Genomic DNA, 17,140 nt, shown 5'->3' on the forward strand with positions numbered 1-17,140 from the left:
GTTCTTTGTATCACAGACTTTTCATGCAAAGAAAAAAGGGAAAACCAGCTCTGCATTTAAGTACCAGTATCCTCAATTTCTGCTTAAGGCCACATCGCCTGTCAAGGAAGCACCACCCGAGAACCTACTTCCAAAAAACACCAATGTAACAGCCAGCTAACAAACTATTGCTAATAAACTAGCTAGTGGTACCGCAGCAGTATGGTTCCAGTACTATGCAAACTGCCTGTTGGAGGGCAAACTGCTAAAAAAAAAAATCTTCTGCTATCCCTTATTTCATTAAAAAACCAGTATGCGACAGAGTAAAGCATTCCAATTTTAAGGTATGAGACAGTAATGCTTTTAAATACTGTACTCATTTGTTTGTGGTCTGTAATTTCTCTTATTTGCAAGTAAGATGGGCATTAGATTACATATTCCAGCTGTAAAGCTGTCATGTCCACTATCAGATTTAAAATTCAATTCATCTTTTCTTATACTGAAGATTTCCACTGAACTCCAGAAGTCTTACAGACTTTAACTTCACAGCAAGTTTCTGTTTTCAAGGACAGCCAGCAGGGAGCAGCATATTATAGTCCCTGCAAGAATAGCTGCATCCCATGTTAAAAAAACCTGAAAAGGTCTCTAGTAACAACTGTTTATGTCTTGCCTTAAGTTACTTAGTTTAATTCACTTCTGGTTCCCATTTGTTCAAACAATTTATTACAAGAAAAAAAATTGTCAGATTTTAATTTTAAGAGGAAAGTAAAAATCAAATTGATTACAGCAAAGCTTAGAAGTTTACTTTGTGCAACAGCTCTTGCTACTTATGTATCTTAGATCAGGGCTGTTCTGCAGCAAGACAGGCAAATTAAGTTGCATGATAGTTACAGCCTTGAAACAGTGAACCAGTCAAAAAAGGAGAGCGTATTTCTAGCTGGTCACTCATCTCTAGAGAAATGATGTTTTGTTTTTCTACCCACAACTTCAGTGGAAGTTTTTAGCCTATTTTGATACACAAAAAGGCTGCAAAAATTCAGACTTTGCATTGTTAATTTAACGTCTGTCTAACCTGTCTTTCAAGGCAGGTATATGTACTATTCAGAACTTGTAGAAAAGTCTCAGACTCAAGCCAGTGAAACATAAAGGAAGTGCAGCTAGCTTCTGGCACACCTCTTAGCTTCCTCCTGCAGTGCTGTCTAGACTCCCAAGCCCTACCTGAAACTTAGACCTCCAGCTCTGCCTAGCAGAGCCCTACAATACAGACACTAACACAGTTATGCTGAGCCTCTGTGCTTGTCTAGAACATGACCCACCAGCACAGCCTCCACAACAGCTGGGGCTTTCCACCTGAGTTCTCTTCCATAACCTCAAGGCAAAAGCGACTGCAGTTTTTAGCTGCCACTTAACTGCAAGTCAGCACAACTACCAATACAGCCTTCTAGTTGTAAGATTAAAAACATTTAAGCACAACTCTTCCCCTATCAAGGTACTGCCATGAACTAAGTTCTGGGAACAGTATACTGGCGTTCTACTAATACATAAGCTGAAGAATGGCACAAGACACTAGATTACGCCTTTTTTATTTCAAAAGCTAGGATAGCTTCAATATCCATGTCATGGTGAATCAGAACACATGTAAAATACCTTACAATACATTAGATTCCAAAAAGGTACCAAAAAGTACAGTAAAATTAACACTTCCATTACAGGAAATGTATGACACAAAAACAATACAAAATAAAAAGGTGGAAAGTGACACTGGTTCCCTAAGATGCATCTCATTCTGTACAACTGGAGTAATGCAGAGTCCATAGTTAACTCCAAGAGGCAGTCCCTAGATGCAGAGCTGCAGCTTTAAGCAGACCCTCAAAATCAGTTTCAGTTTAACCTATTAATAAAATCATTAATTAATATCTTCAGCAAGGCTGAAATTTACACACCACACTGTCTAGACAACTAGTTATCTGTAAGTATTAAACATGTAAAACATTTCCAGGGAGCTCTTCCAAGTAAGATGCACATTTAACAGGCCATAGAAATTTATTGTAAAGTTAAATTTGGTACAGAACTGAAGTATCCATCTACAGCATTGTATACAAAACCTATGCAGTCATTTTCCAAAAGAGACCATGCCACTGCATACCTGAATAAGTTTGATCAATATGGCTTGTAGTTATTCTGATGACCACCACGTCTTGGTGTCTTCCCATAATTTGCACTGCCTTGACCTATGAACAAGAAAACAAATGCATTAAACTGCTAATTAGTTACGCTTGCTTATACCCAATACAGTTCTCTTTACTTACTGTAATCATAGCCTGGTCCATATCCATAATACCCATATCCTGAATAATCATAGCCTCCATAGCCACCATAACCTTGCTGATAGCCGTATCCTTGATTCCCATAACCCTGGTTCCAGTAATTGCCATAACCTTGATTCCAATTTTGACTTTGAGCTATAGAAGGGAAAACCATCCACAAAATCCCATTTTAGTACACACAACTTATTTAGAATGTGTCCATACTAAAGTAGTGCGTGTAGTACTTACCGCCGCCTCTTCCACCTCTGCCTCTTCCTCCATAGCTACCTCTTCCTCCACCACTACTGAACTGTTGCTGCTGGTATACTTCTTTTGGCTGTGCTACCTTAATCTCGCACTGCAAATGAAAAATAAGGAAGAGTATGTATACTGTCTTGTAGCAGCAGCGCCCACCCTAACCACGTAGGAAAGCCAGAGGTTACTCTGGAGGCAAAGGATGTATACATGCTGTGCTCCCTGTCCCATGAGCAGGACTACGCATACCCAGAAGCATCTGATTTATCGTGCGACCTGGGCAAAGGCTAGTCAGTGTTGGTCATCCAAAGCAGGCCACTGCTTTCAGAGTATTTTATACCACTTACTCCCTACCATCAACTTCCCCATGGAAGAGAAAGGTTAGTCATTACTGGCCATACAAAGCAGGCCACTGCTTTCACAGTGTTTCAATACTGCCTATTCTCTGCTATGAGCTCCCCCATGAAAGAGGTGCTGAGGCCAGCTCAGCACAGCCACCGCTCCTGTAGGAACCAGGAGGCTGCCCTTTCTCCTGGCACTACCTCCAGCACAAGGCTGTTGCTACTGGACCGCTTCACCCAAGCTGTGCCAAGTGCACAAGGCTGAGAAACACACCAGAACAAGATTTCCTGGCAACCTTCATACATCCTACACAGACCATCTGTGTTGGACCGTACAGTACACCTACCAACACCTGAGTTCATCGCTTATCAAATACTAAGAACAGCTAAAAATCAACCGGAATGGTCATTTCAAAGACAGGCTCCCAAGCTGCAGTTCAAGCAGTCAGCCAGCTGCCTAGTCCCTGAATCTGCACACAGTCCAAGACAAAAGCTACCGCTGCTGTGAAATGAAAAACTCCCTGTGACAGCACCACCTGAGCAAGCCTGGCTTGGAATCCCTCGCCACAGGAGCTTTAAGGTAAGCTGCTCTCTTTATTATCACTGTGATACAAAACCAAGCCATAGTTATGAGATACAGATTTCTCAGCTCCCTTGGCACATGAGCATTCATCTCTCCTGAAAGCAAACTTTATTGCCAACTACCAGTGCACTAGGTTTGCAAAAGTTTCTGTGCTGTGTCAAGACCAGTCTTAAACTAAGTGCAATCTAAGTCACTGTGTCAGACAGTACAACCAGATCTAAAAGGGCTTTGAAGTTAGCGTATGGTCAGCACTGGCCATAGAGCCAGGCAAGCGGGATAGCTCCAGCCAGCACACATCATTTGCCTTCAGTCCTCTTATTAGCTTGACACATGAGCCTCTATTAGCTGTTCCCACAGATGAACAGTCAGCTGTTCGGAGCATCTTACATCACTTTTACAGTGCTTCACATAACCAGCTGACCAGGTACCCATTGCCATAAGCATAATTTACTCTCTAGATCCTTGTATTGGGTTTACATGACATGGTTTTGATAGCAGGGGGGGGCTTCTGAGAGAACACACCAGAATCTGCCCGTGTCAGACAGCCAGTTTCAGCCAGCTGCCTACAAAGTCTGTGTCTGTAAGCTTTGCAATTATGCAAGTACTCTATACTGAAAATAGGTATGTATTTGTTGAAATGGCTTGTATTGTTAGACTGATACATAAATAAGCCAGTTTTTCTGCATGTAGTTAATGAATGCAATTAGATACTTTACATAAGAAAGCCCCCAGGACATAGCAAGTATTAAAGCCACAAGTACTGGCAAAGAACCTTGGTAGCCTCTGTGACTGAAGTTACAGCAAAACACCCCTGTGGTAAACTGCAAGCTCTCTGTATTGTAATTTTGGTACCTTGGTTTTGGAGACGTCTGATCTCCTGTTCAGATTATATATGTAGTAGTATTATGCTTAATAACTTGGATGAAAAAATACAAGTCAAAGTTTTACCTTGCTTCCACTGACGTTATGGAATTTCTTCTCCAAAACCTTCTTCACTGGATCCTCTTCCTTGAAAGTGATGAACACAAACCCCCTCCTTTTGTTGGTCTTTGGATCCATTGGAAGTTCAATTGCTTCAATCTGAAGACATGAAATAACTATTTTCAGACTTGGACTTTAGCAGGACAATTAAGTGCATGGCATTTAGGATGGTAAAACTAAGTTTCCCATCTATGCCTATTATGCAACACTGAAGTTGCAATATTCTTTTTATACTAACATTGGCTTTCAGACATGAGGTTTCCATTTTACAACTCTTAAATTAAAACAATTTTAACATCAGATAAAATTGCTTGAGTTAAAAGACAAGGATGTCTAACTAGCAAGGGAAGCATCTAGTGCAGTATACGCCTCGTCCTTGCTCTCAGGATAGGAAACCTTTGCATCAGTTATGGAAGACTTGATACATACAAATTTGATTTTATTTGCAACTTGCAAATAATTAATAAACTAAACAGCAACTGGAGACTGTATGTTTCAGTGTTACTAGAAGATAGCATTACACACCTCTCCAAACTCTCCGAAGTATTCCCTGATTTTCTCTTCTGTGGCTTCTGGGTTTAGTCCACCAACAAATATTTTCTTCACTGGATCCTTTTTCATTGCCATGGCCTTCTTGGGGTCAATTAGTCTTCCATCTAGCCTGTGTTCTTTCTGTTCCAGAACCTGAAAGATAGTTTGATATGATTAACTCTAGCTGAAAAGTTTTCCCTAAACGTTAAGAATCTGAAATATGAAGCTTAAAATTCACCTTTTCAACACTCCCAGGTTCTTTGAAGAGAATAAATCCAAAGCCTCTGGATCTTCCTGTGTTAGGGTCCATCTTTATCGTACAGTCAGTTACCTCACCAAATTTGGTGAAGTAATCTTTCAAGTCTTTTTTGCTTGTATCCCAACTGAGGCCACCAACGAACATCTTCCTGAAATTACAAAGAGACAGGAGCTATTTAGGTCCAGGAAGTACTACAGAAAAGTACATGCAGCAAGATGTTCACAGTGGTACACACCTCAGCAGCATTGTCAGAAACAGGACCAACTGTTGAGAAAGTTTTTTGAGACACTTCTGTGTCTTGTCAAAAGCTAGTGATAGCAGCAACAGTAAAACTTAAAATATTCCTTGCCAGGAACTTAAGCTCTTTCAACAGTATTCTGCTATTTGCAAAGCAGTATTGATTATCAAGTACTGCCAACTCAGTTTTTGGAAAGAACCTAGCATCACTCCTACTGCTTTGAAAATATTCAAGATAAAGTAAGGCATCAAAAGCAAAATACTCGAGCTCTTTTTACGATCTGGACAAATGGCTGTAAAATTTGTAGTCCTAAAAACAATCTGCAAAATTTAAACCAGGTACCTATGACCTCCAAGAACGGTCACATACAACAGACGGGACTTTGGACCTCCCTTAACTACTACGTTGTGCACTTCTTCCTGCTTAGTTACTGAATCTAGTTCTACCTTCATCAGTACCACAGCAGTATCTTCACTATTAGTCTTTACGTTCATGAAAAGCCCATGCTGTACTTCTCTGCCCACTTTGACACACAAAATATCCTCTGAAACATCTCAAAGAACTAAATACTAGTGAAGTGCAATACAGAAGTGAAATTAACAAAACTTAGGTCAGTCAATAAGGCACTTTTCAAATGCTTCACTTCAAATGAAAACATTAATAACATGGCTGTATTTTCTATTTTCAGAGTTTCCAAGGTAACAAACTAAGCTTTTAAAAGCGTTCAAGCTTTTTTATCTAACGATAGACTAAAGCAGTTTAAGTTGTCATTACTCTGTTTAGAGGCAACCTAGATTTGGCACTAGAAGGTAGCAGCACTTCAGAAACTAGACCACACTGAAATAAAAGTGGCTTTTGATGCTTATGTGTAACTTTGATTTGCTAGAACTAGCATCCACTTATGTTCAAAAGGCAATGTAAAGAAAAAAAACAATGTACTATGTGTTTTTTTGCTTTTTCCCCTTAAACTGGATGAAACCATATCCTTTGTAGTCTAAGCCCTTATTTTTTCAGAAGATCAAGCTGTGCACTCTTAACTGACAAATGCAGCATGATACATAGGGTCCAAGCAAAGTCTGTGTGCTTCTTGCAGCCACTACAATAGAGCCTTACAGAAAAGGCCTTATAAAGTTTACTAAGCCTTTCAATACTTGAAGTATTTCTTCTCATCACAACAGCTTACTGACCAAGCACAACTGCTGTAATCTGTACAGACTAACAGTGGCTTTCCATAGCATCGCCTGTCACCATTGACTACATTTACAGAATGATCAAGAGAAATTTAATGGTTGGGGGATGACAGGAATTTGTCTGGAGGCAGCTTTATGCCATCAGATTGGGGCTGTGGTACACAGATATTGCCACATGCTAAATTCACCTCTCACCACAGCAGCAGACATTACACTTTGTAGATTACAGTCCTTTGTTTTGTAATTGGAATGATTGATACCTACATATATTTAGAACAACAGTGTAGACCCTTTGAAATTAAGACCAAATTCCCAGTATTTGGCATTGCCTTCAGAGGCCACACAAACTGGACAATTGCACTCTTCACATGTAGCCTTTTTGTCCTCCCGAGTATACTACTTCAGCTAAATCAAAGCATGTTTCAGCTGTTAACAGAACACTCTAATGTCAGCACCCCAAACTCTGCCTTGGACAGCTCTTCTTTTAGCACAGTGCTAGATTTTCCACATAGGTCAATCTCTTTAAATAACTGCTTTTCTTAGAAGTTTCATTTCACACGGATTTGGGGTTCAAACTTGTCACCTCCTATGCGAGAAAGGGAAAAAGTATCACCCACTTTTCAGAGCAGAATACTATAGAAGTAAAAAGAAAAATCTTAAACAGCTAAAAGGCCTGGTTCTCAATCCTTCTAAAGTCTGCAAAATATACGTCCTGCCCGAGCTTTTTGGAAAACTTGTGAAGTCTTACTGCTTCTCTTACAGCAAGTCTATAACGCTACCATGGCTTAAGCTCTGTTCAACCTGAGGGATCTGACCTCCTGGTTCAGAGCCCTGGGATAACAAAGGGAGTTCCAATTAAATACACGGCGTAGCTTGAATAACAAAGACCCGCTTAAGAAACAGGCAGGTAATTTCCAAGTTGAACACGTATATTCATAAACAGACCAAGTACTATAGGAAAGAAAATGCCTCTCTTGTATTCAAGAATGTCGCTAACAAAACACAGAACTACAGTGCCTCCTCCAGAAATCACTTGTAAGAGACGAGCCGTTTTCTGACAATGCTGCACAGTAGCACACCGAAATCGCTCTTACTGCTTTAAACACGCCGCACACCATCTCAAACACGCTGCTTTCCCCTTTATTGCCTCCAAAAATACTCGGCTTAGCCCGAACAGCTTCCAAAGCCAGGATTTTTTTTCTATATGCGTTACAGAAAACGTGTTTGCATTTACACCAACGCCGGTGGCGATCGGCTGGCCGATCCCCGGAAAGTTCGAACCAGCCCTCCCCCCGACAGAAAGCAACTCCTTCCATCCGCTCCTTTGGTTAAAAAGGGAAAGGATGAAGAAAACGCGGGATGCGAAGCGAGCCGAGATAAATCCCCTTCCATTTTACAGCGTGAGACGGCAACAAACGCGCTCCCCGCCCCTCCCCCAGCCACCACATGGCGCCAACAAAAGGCAGCTCCAGAACAAAGGAAGCGCTGGTGCTGCAGGCCCGGCTCACCGCCCGCCCGATCCCTCCGCAGCGGGGCCGCCCGCCGCCCTCCCCCGCCGGGCGGAGCGGAGCCCTGGGCGGCGGAGCGCGCCAGCCGCCCGCCTCGCTTCCGCTCCCGCCGAAGGGCCGCGCCGGGGCCTAGCGGCCGCGCTCCGCCGCCGCACATGGCGTCCGGGGGCTGGGGCGGGGGGGGGGCGCGGCCTACTCCCGCCTCAGCGCGCCGAGGGAGGCGCAGCGCTTACCCCGCGTCCTCCTCGTTCTTGCTGGCGTTGATCTGGTCGCCTTCGGCTCCGTTCTGGCTGGCGGCCGTCCCCGCTGTTCCCGCCGCCGGTCCAGCTCCCGCCGCCGCCGCCGTTCCCGCCGTCGCCGCCACAGCCGCGCCTGCCGCCGCCGGAGCTCCGCCGGTTTCGGCCTGCTGCTCTCCGGCGCTCTCGGCCGCTTCGTGGCCGTTCTGGGTGGCGCCGGCCGCCAACTGCTGCTCCGCTTCGGACATGCTGCCCCGTCCGCAGAGGCGAGAGGGACGACAGGCGCCTGCAAGAGACAAGCGCGGCCCGCGGGTCAGCGAGGCGGCTCCCCCCGCCGGGCCGGTCTGATCCGGTCCTGTCCCGCCCCTCCCCCCTTTTCCGCCGTCGCCATCCCGCTCATACTCACTTTAAAACCCGCTCCAAATAAAATCCGGGCCGGCCGGAATCGGATTAAAATCCCCCACGCACTGGAGCTGACACCCCTCCCCGCGGCGCTCGCCTGCTCCGCACCGGCCCTGCCGCCACCTTCTCCTCCCCCTGAGACACGTACTCTCCGGCCCGGAGCCTTAACGCGTGGCCGCCTTTATACCGCCGGAGCCTCAGCCACACAGCAATAAGGATCTTCCTCGTTGGCCATCACCGCCTGTCAGTCACGCCGTTCGGCGCTTCCTGTTGGCTCTGCCGTGGAGGGCGGGTGGGGTGAGGCGAATGGCGGCCCGCGGGAGTGGGCTGGGAGGGAAGGGAAGGCAAGGCGCGCGGAGGCCTCTCGCCTCGGTGCTGAGGGCGGCTCTCGCGGGCCCGGCCCGCCTGCCGGCGGGAGGAGGGCGGCCGTTGGGCCGCGATCGCCCGGGCTTCCCAGCCGGCGCGGGGGGCGCCGCCCTGCCTGCCTGCCTCCCTCCCGCCCTCGGGGCCCTCGGGACTGGCGCGTTGTCCCGGTGTGGTGGGCGGGGGGAGGGCCCGCTCTGGCGGCCGCCTCATCGCACCCCGACCAACATTACGGTCCTCGCCAGGCGCCTCCCGACAGTCAGAAGCCTGACGGGGAAGGAGCCCGGCCGCCGGGGCAGCGGGGCGCCCTGCGCAGCGCCCTCCTAACGCTCCCCCGCTGTGCGCCCCGCCGCAGCGGGCAGGCCGGCCCCGCCGGAGCCCTGCCGGGGCAGCCCGCGCCCTCGGGGCCCGCACGGCCGCGCTGTGTAAACGCGCCCGTGAGTGGAGCGCGGTCTTTGCGTACAGAGTGGTACTGGCTTAACTTTAGGTGTGGTATGTACACTGAGTCAGTTACTCCAGCGCGAGAGAGAGGCTTACTTAATGTTTCCAGCTCTGCTGGTTTTGCAACCGAGAGGGCCAGAATTTGTTGTTTTTAATGGAAACTTAGATTTGGGTATTACATAACTCCAGGATCTGGAGCCTTGAGCATGTGCCTGGGCCTTAATTCCTTTTGCCCAAGGATATATCAACCTTGTTGACAAAGCTGTGTGTGAAAAGTGCAAAGACAACTGCTCCTGGTAATCATACTTCAAATTCTTGTACAGTATACCATTCCTAATATCCCATTTGTCCACGTCAAAGGGACAGAATTTGGCTTTTGGATAGACAGTCAAAGCCACACCTTTTTTTAAAAAAAAAAAGTTAAGCTCTTTGCTTGTAGGCAAAAAGTAACAATTATTACCTAACTTTCTATAGTAATGAATGCATACATAATTACTTGCTTGCTCCACCCTCTGTCAAGCATCTCCTCTGGCTCAACTTGCATATTTTCATCTGTTATTCCAAACCAGAAAGAGTAGCGTAGCTACTTGTGAGTAAAAATAAATAGCGGTGATGCGTTTTGTTGTTAAGTAATCTGGTCTAGGATCCAGGCTGTCCTTCAGTGAACTGCCTTTAGAGCACTTCTTATCCTCTACAGGATTCATTTTCTGAAGTAGGAACTTGGTAGCAGAGGGCATTAGGTCTGGTTTTGTAAGCTTTGTAGCAGCACAACAGAGCATTAGAGATGAACACAAAATAAAATCAACATGGTATGTTCAGGTATGTTCAGATCTGCTTTTTTCTTTATTTATGTCAATAAACACATTCCATCCCTTCAGGCTATAAGCCAGACCTATTAAGGGGAAGAGGGGGGAAAAAAAGGAAATTGTGCTTAATGTTGGGAGATTGTATGAAAAATAGCCGCTCACTACAGCCAACTGTTTCAAGCCACTCTTTTTGCTTTGGTGCTTGTGGTACTTGCCACAAGCATCACTTTAACTGGTCCAAACTGAGCTTTCTGCTTTGATACCCATGCATATGTGCAGCAAGACTGCATTGCATTTGTTACTGGAATTGCAGCTGACTTTCTTAAAATGTCTTGATTTAAAATCCTAAGCTATAGTGGTTATTTGCTTTTGTAAATCTTTCCCCTACCCCCATTTTTGCTGCTCACAAATGGAAAAGTATTTCAACAACCTAAAAATAAGCATCCAACACCAGAAATTTCAAGAATACACAAGCATAGTGTAATATGTGTGATGTGTAAGCCAGGTGCTCTGTCTGTGAAGCGTATTAATTTATAAGTAGTCTGCCACACTTTCAGCCCAAGCTTCAATAACTGAAGCTGAACTTCCTCATATTTTGAGATGTTTATCTCAGCTGAGCCTGCTGACAGGGTAAGGCACACTGTGGACAAGCTCTACAACCAGCTCTTTAGGCTATAGTTTGTGAAACAATGTTACATGAAGTCAGATCTAGTAAAGACAATAGAAAGAGTAGCTAACCAGTACACTTGAAAATTGAACTGTGTGCCAGACAGGTTGTATATGTTATCTGATGAAGATACTAATCTTTATAAGAATATATTTTCAAAATTATTTTTCTCTTGTGTTGAACTTTAAATAAAATGTTAGAAGCAAAGAAATTTTCCTTAAGATATTCTTCACCCTAATTTATACTGTCTCACAGGATCTGACCCCACGTCCAGTAACCAAACTTCTTTTGGTTTTTTTTTAGGCGGCTTTGGCTTAGATTGTAAACCTATCAGGCCTGCACCAAAAAGGTATGGTTTGTGATTAAAACCAACCAAGCTGCTGTCTGTCAGCTGACAGCATTCATTTATACAGCACCGTTAGCCTGCTTCAATTGGAAAATACTATGCATTTGCTTAAGTCACTACAGGGGGCTAAGGCCAAACCGATGTTTACAGGTTGCTGTAACTGAGGTGGCTGAAGTGGTAAATACCACCAGTCTTGTGCCCTCTCTGTCATCTTTCTGCCAGTTTTTGTGTCTGCAGCTATGGCAAACTGACTGCAGAAGTACCTCTGTGCTGAAGCTACAACTTTATAGACCAACACCTGAGAGTAAACTGAAATTGGCAGCAGTTTACATGAGTCTGTTATGTGAGTTTATGCTCAGCTGATGGATATAACCTGAGTGCTTTTGAAATTTATGACTCAATTTCCTCGCAAGATTCACTGCCCCAAACAGCTCTTTTGTATTTCATCAAGCCTTACTAAGGACTTGAATGATTTTAATTTTATTTGGACTTCTCCATACACTTCCCTTCTATTTCTTTTTTCTCTTTGCCCCCCCCCCCCCCCCCCAAGTTCTCTTTCTTGCTTTGTAGAACCTGTCTCATCTTGCCCTTTCATAGCCCTTGCACTCATACTTTGGCCCATGTTATCCTTTTCCTGTTTAACAGTGCTTTCTTTAGAGCTGTACTCTTTCCCAACTGCCCATTTCTCCTGGTCCAGTCTATCTTAATCTCTCATCTTGGCAGTTCCAAACAGCAGTTCCCAAGTGACAAGGCTCTCCATGATGCCCAGTTGGGCCATTTTAATAGCTGTTTGATGCCTTATATGACCTGTATCCAACAGCAGGATAACAACGTGGCTGTAGGCAGGCTAAGCAGCCTGGTTTGAAAACTGTGACCGGCATGACTAACAAAGTCACTCTCTGTCATATCTAGACATCGAAGACCTAGAAACCTGAGAATACGGGTTGTTATGATTATTATTTGTCTTACCAGGCCCTATCATGCCGCAGGTAATTTTAAAGAATTCCTTTGGGTTTTGGTCTTGCATTTCACTCCCCACTCCAAAGCTTGTGGTTAATCAAAGAAAAATACACACCTACCTCCTTGGGTGGTAATTCTCCTTACATGACACATTTACTATTGAGAAAAAAGCTATCATTGTTTGCCATTTTTTTAGTCCTGTAATTACTATGATTATTCATGGTGTTGACTGAAATTCAATTGACTTTTACTTGCATATGGACTTTCTGATCTTGGGCCTAATTCTGCTGTTCTGTCAAACTTGCTGTTTACTCCAAGCTCTACCCTGCTCTTTGTTCATACCAGTCGGTGCCATACCTGTCCTCGTTGCCACCTTCCCTTTCTTCTTTATCCTCTCTATTTCCTTGTTATTTCCATTGTGTTGATTTTTCTAGTTCCCCTCTTCTGAAAAAAAGAACCAACATATCATTCACTGCCTTGAAATTGTTGATGCAATTTATCACTTTCCCGCACCTTATGCCTGTCTTGTTTAAATAGATTGTAAGCATCTCAGGCCACCGGCTGGCTGCTATATACAAAATACCATGCTATAGAAAGCTTCTGAGTTACTTTTTATGCACAGTATAAATAAATTTATTTTGTTAATAACAATAACCATGCAGGTAATATCATTGATTTTAATGGTATGGCTGAATGTAAGTGCTCAAAATAAGAATGGCAAAAAGGATGCCTTATGTTACATAGAACTGAGAAGACACATTTAAGGAAGTGTTAACAATTTAACTTCAAAAAAAGCCTTATTTAACTGATTCCCTCTTGTAATTTGCCAAATAAAAGATTTTATTGGTTTATTCATACATTCATTTATTCACTGTGGATAGTATCACACTGAATACTTATCTCTGAGCTTAGTGGCTTCAGGGATAATCCAAGCCAGTATTATGTTAAACATTATGTAGAACAATGAAAGAGCAAACGCATGCAAGTGTTTCTGCTCCAAAAGGTTAGGTGAAAGCCTAATATCTATATGCAGTATCTATACAGAATGTCTATGTACAGATGAGGAGGAACTTTAAAGAAAACATGTTGTCACTGCCAACCTCTACAGGTGTTTAACAGGAGCTCATCCTCAGCAGCAACTGGGGTAAAGCAGGAAGGCTTTTATTTGAGAGGGAGGTAGCGGGATTCGGTTTTATCTGCTGGCAGGAAATAGGAGATAACCTTTCAGAGTGAAACCAAAGGTAAGCAGGGCCAGATCAGCAAGTGAATGGGCCTGCAATTGGAGAGTAACAGTTTTGTGTGTGATAAAGATGACTCTTTTTGGAAGGGTGTGGAGAACTAACACGTTTTAAACTGAAGAACTAAGAAAATGGCATTGCAGAGCTTTCTGAATGGCAGTGAATGCTTTATTTGTTGAGGCCAGAGAAAAGGAGGTCATCGATAACTGACATGAGGAGAGCTTGAGGGAGATTCGCAGCCATGTCAATAAATAACAAAGATCATGCCTTGGCTGACATCTCCACAGCACTTCAGACCAATCTGAGCCCAAACCACCGGTTCCTGGCTGTCAGGTTCCACACGCTCCTTTGCACAGCTGGCTGTAAATAGCGGTAGAAAAGGGGTCAGCGTTTGGGCAGATGGTTTGTCTAACACACACTCATTATCAAGACTCTTAAATTGCAATGGAGACACTTGAAGCTTGGAAAGACACAGTGATGAGAGGCAGTTACACCTGTATTTGCCTGTTATCTCATTGAGCTGTGAACTGGAAGGGAAGGGAGGAGAGTCAGGAACGGTGCTTGCTGCTGCTCTTGCAGAAAAGGGAAAGAAACACAAGGGAAAGTACTGACAAGCCCAGCTGAAACAGTGACTGGAGAAGCAATAGGTAAGAATAATTGCGAAAGCTAAGATAGGATGCTAGCTAGCTAGCTATGCGAAATGTGACTGAAGGCCAAGAGACTGGCTTAAGATGGGATGAGAAGATTTCGGGTGACGAGAGGAAGCAAAACTAAGTTTGAAGGGTATTTAGGGTAGAACCAGACATGAGAAGTGAAGACTTGCAACAGCGAGATGACAAGAGGGACTCCTACCAAAGCCTTTTCGTTTTGGTTTGTGGTTTGTTTTTGGTTTTTTTTTTTTTTTCTTCCAGTGTAAAATATACAAGCATATCAGTGGAGGTGCTTGGGGTCAGAGAGGACTGGATGACTAAAGCTGCAAATAAATGAAAGAGCAGCTGTGAGGAAGATCAGGAAATGAAATAGGGTGAGCTTAACAGGGTGAGTGATAGAGTTACAGAAGACACTGTTGCCACTTAGAGATTTGTAGAAAGGGGAATCTTCAAGGTAATATTTTGCTAATTTTATCTTTAAAGAAAACTGAGATAGCAAGTAGAGGAAAGCAGCAAGGAAGGCTTGACAAAGGTTAGTCAGCAGTAATGAAAAGCTAGCTAGGATTACAGGCGTGCAGATAAGCTGCAGAAGGAGAATCGTTTAGCTCAAGAAGGCAGAAATGGAGGAGAGAACAGGCTTGTAGGAGAGGAAGTTAGCTTGGTCACAGGATTTCCGTCAGAGGCGATTCGCACTGCAAAAGCAAGCATGGATGAAGCAAGTGCTGAAGGTAAGCTGGTACTGTTGGTAGGTATGAGAGTTTACCATGAAAGACAGAAGCAAAAAAAAGTCAGTGGTGGATAAAAGTTGTGTATGTTGTAAATGTATAGCTGGTAAATTACTACTAAAGCAAATACATTTTTTCTCTGCTTAACAACAAATAAAGCTAAAAGATGTGCAACCTTCACTTTTAATCAATGAAAGTACCAGATATTTGTTCCTTAGCTTTTCTTCACTCTGTTATTTTCATCACTCTATTTTCCCTTTTTTTAAACAATCTACAAGACATAAGTTTCTCCACCTTCTTGCAGTATTGGAGTGCAAAGCTCTGAGAAAATATTTTTTCTTAAAAAGTTACTTATCTGTTGTTACTCGAATGCAAATACACCTGCAGCCACCATGTTTCAGTGTTGTTATATTCCATGCCAGCTAAAAATAAGTGAGACAACTAAGGCTTGTTAAACCGCTTAACAGATAAGATACAGCAGCAAAGCTACACCCAGAGAAGTATTCAGAACGGTAACGCTTTGTTACATTGTAATTATGATGTTACTTTTTCTTTGCTTGTTTCTTTTCTTAAAATAACATCCCTGGCCTACAGAAGTCAGGGAAGATGCTTCATCCTTTTGGTTATCAGAAATATTTTTTTCAAGCACTGTAAAGAAAATAAATGTAAGGTATTATTGATATTAACACTGGGTTGTAAGGTTATGGAATCCATGGTTTAGAAAAAACCTTTGAGATTCTACTGCTGTGAAAAGCTATGTCTTTGTTAGGGAACACACAATGTTATTTTCTCTTCACATGTGGGGCCACTTTAAATTTGTAAGTCTGCATTATTAAACCATCGTGGGAAGCGTAGCAGGAGGAAACCCAGAATAATTGGCTGCAGCTCCAGATGCAGCGGCCCGCTCATTGGAGAGTGGCGGATTCTCCGAGGTACTAAAATTAGACATTCTCCGCCCTCCAGAAATGCTTCTGGAAACAGCGAGGAGGAGAAATTCTGACATAGACCAAGGGCCAGTGGTGGGGAGCGAAGTGCACAGGATGCACAGAGATATACTTTATTTTTTTTTAACTGTTAGCTGCAAAAACAATGCATGCATGTAGAGAAATTGCAAGACGTTAATAAAATCGGTGTTTTACAGTGATATTAAATTCAATATTTCTTATGTAATAATAATTCTGAAGTATTCATCCAGCCTGAGGAAGTCTTTGAATTGCTAAATCTAAGCTAGGGCTCTCAGACTTGTGCTCATCGACTTCAAAAAGAAATTACTCTTGCCAAATTAACTCTGATTTAAACTAAAAACCCAGTGAACTCTCCCAGCTTTTTTTAAAGATAACATATTTATCCATTATGTCTTTGTAGCTGCAATGTTTACAATGTCTTCAAACTAAATATTGGATATCTCTTGTTAACACCACGTGCCTGTATTAGTGGAGGGAAGTGTATCTGAATTACGCAGTCTTGTGCACTTGGAACCATATTTTTTTTTTGGAAAGTATGTAAATAAAAACTTTGATCTTTGATTTTTAAATGTATTTCAAACTGGCTGCAAGGAAATAATTGCAGAGGTTTTTTTCTCATTTCTATTTGTATGTTATTTACATTACTCATTGAAAAGATTAAGGCAAAGTGGATTTTTCTTACACTAAAAACAGCTTTTGCAGTAGATTTGCTGTTTCCTTCTACTAACCATGGTACACACAGTGTCAGCATTCCCGGCTCTTGAAGCGAGTGAGGGTTCTTTTTTCTCCTTTACATCTACCTTCAGCCTGATTTCATTAAAAACCTGCAGCTTATATACCTGTGCTTTCGCTCTCCCTTTGCCAGCATCACCACAAGGACTCAGATGCAACATCCAGTTTCAGCCGTGTTTGCCAGCGGGCCACGGGTCTCCACAGCACCTCAGACCCCACGATTTTTGAGAAGTTGGTAATTAGAGGGGATGAGGCCCAGAGGAGGAGGGCGAGCGAGGCCGGCAGTTATCGGCGCCGTCGGCCGGTGCACACCCCGATAGCACCCCGCCAGCTGGCAGGCGCTCAGCCCGCGGAGCTGCCACCGGGCACCCAGCGCGGCATGGGGGGGCGGCGGGGGGGCGGCGCCGGAGCAGCCCTGGGGAGCTGGAAAAACGAGGA

General features: G+C 43.7%; 1 protein-coding gene and 1 long non-coding RNA gene across 9 annotated transcripts in view; both read right to left on the reverse strand.

Annotated features, from left to right (window-relative positions):
- The window catches only part of HNRNPAB (heterogeneous nuclear ribonucleoprotein A/B), a 30,105-nt gene extending 21,090 nt beyond the window's left edge, over nucleotides 1-9,015 (reverse strand). For 2 of the 8 annotated variants that reach the window (XM_055811952.1, XM_055811954.1), the window contains exons 1-7: nucleotides 8,814-8,991; nucleotides 8,405-8,693; nucleotides 5,215-5,383; nucleotides 4,971-5,129; nucleotides 4,413-4,544; nucleotides 2,535-2,643; nucleotides 2,126-2,210 (exon numbers count right to left, since the gene is read on the reverse strand). In XM_055811952.1, the coding sequence (XP_055667927.1) occupies nucleotides 2,140-2,210; nucleotides 2,535-2,643; nucleotides 4,413-4,544; nucleotides 4,971-5,129; nucleotides 5,215-5,383; nucleotides 8,405-8,655 (891 nt within the window). In that variant the 5' untranslated portion in view covers nucleotides 8,656-8,693; nucleotides 8,814-8,991 and the 3' untranslated portion in view covers nucleotides 2,126-2,139. Of the gene's footprint in view, nucleotides 1-1,545; nucleotides 1,871-2,125; nucleotides 2,211-2,288; nucleotides 2,442-2,534; nucleotides 2,644-4,412; nucleotides 4,545-4,970; nucleotides 5,130-5,214; nucleotides 5,384-8,404; nucleotides 8,694-8,813 lie in introns of those variants that run through there. The other 6 variants (XM_055811947.1, XM_055811948.1, XM_055811946.1 and 3 more) reach the window with 6 other exon arrangements.
- Nucleotides 9,016-10,173: 1,158 nt separating this feature from the next.
- On the reverse strand, nucleotides 10,174-16,905 carry LOC129784997 (uncharacterized). Its single transcript, XR_008748400.1, has 3 exons — nucleotides 16,810-16,905; nucleotides 13,493-13,990; nucleotides 10,174-12,836 (listed from the first exon to the last, which is right to left on the reverse strand). It is a non-coding gene; the product is annotated as an uncharacterized LOC129784997 (long non-coding RNA).
- Nucleotides 16,906-17,140: the final 235 nt, after the last annotated feature.

This window comes from Falco peregrinus, chromosome 8 (assembly GCF_023634155.1).
Source record: "Falco peregrinus isolate bFalPer1 chromosome 8, bFalPer1.pri, whole genome shotgun sequence".
Classification (NCBI taxonomy): domain Eukaryota; kingdom Metazoa; phylum Chordata; class Aves; order Falconiformes; family Falconidae; genus Falco; species Falco peregrinus.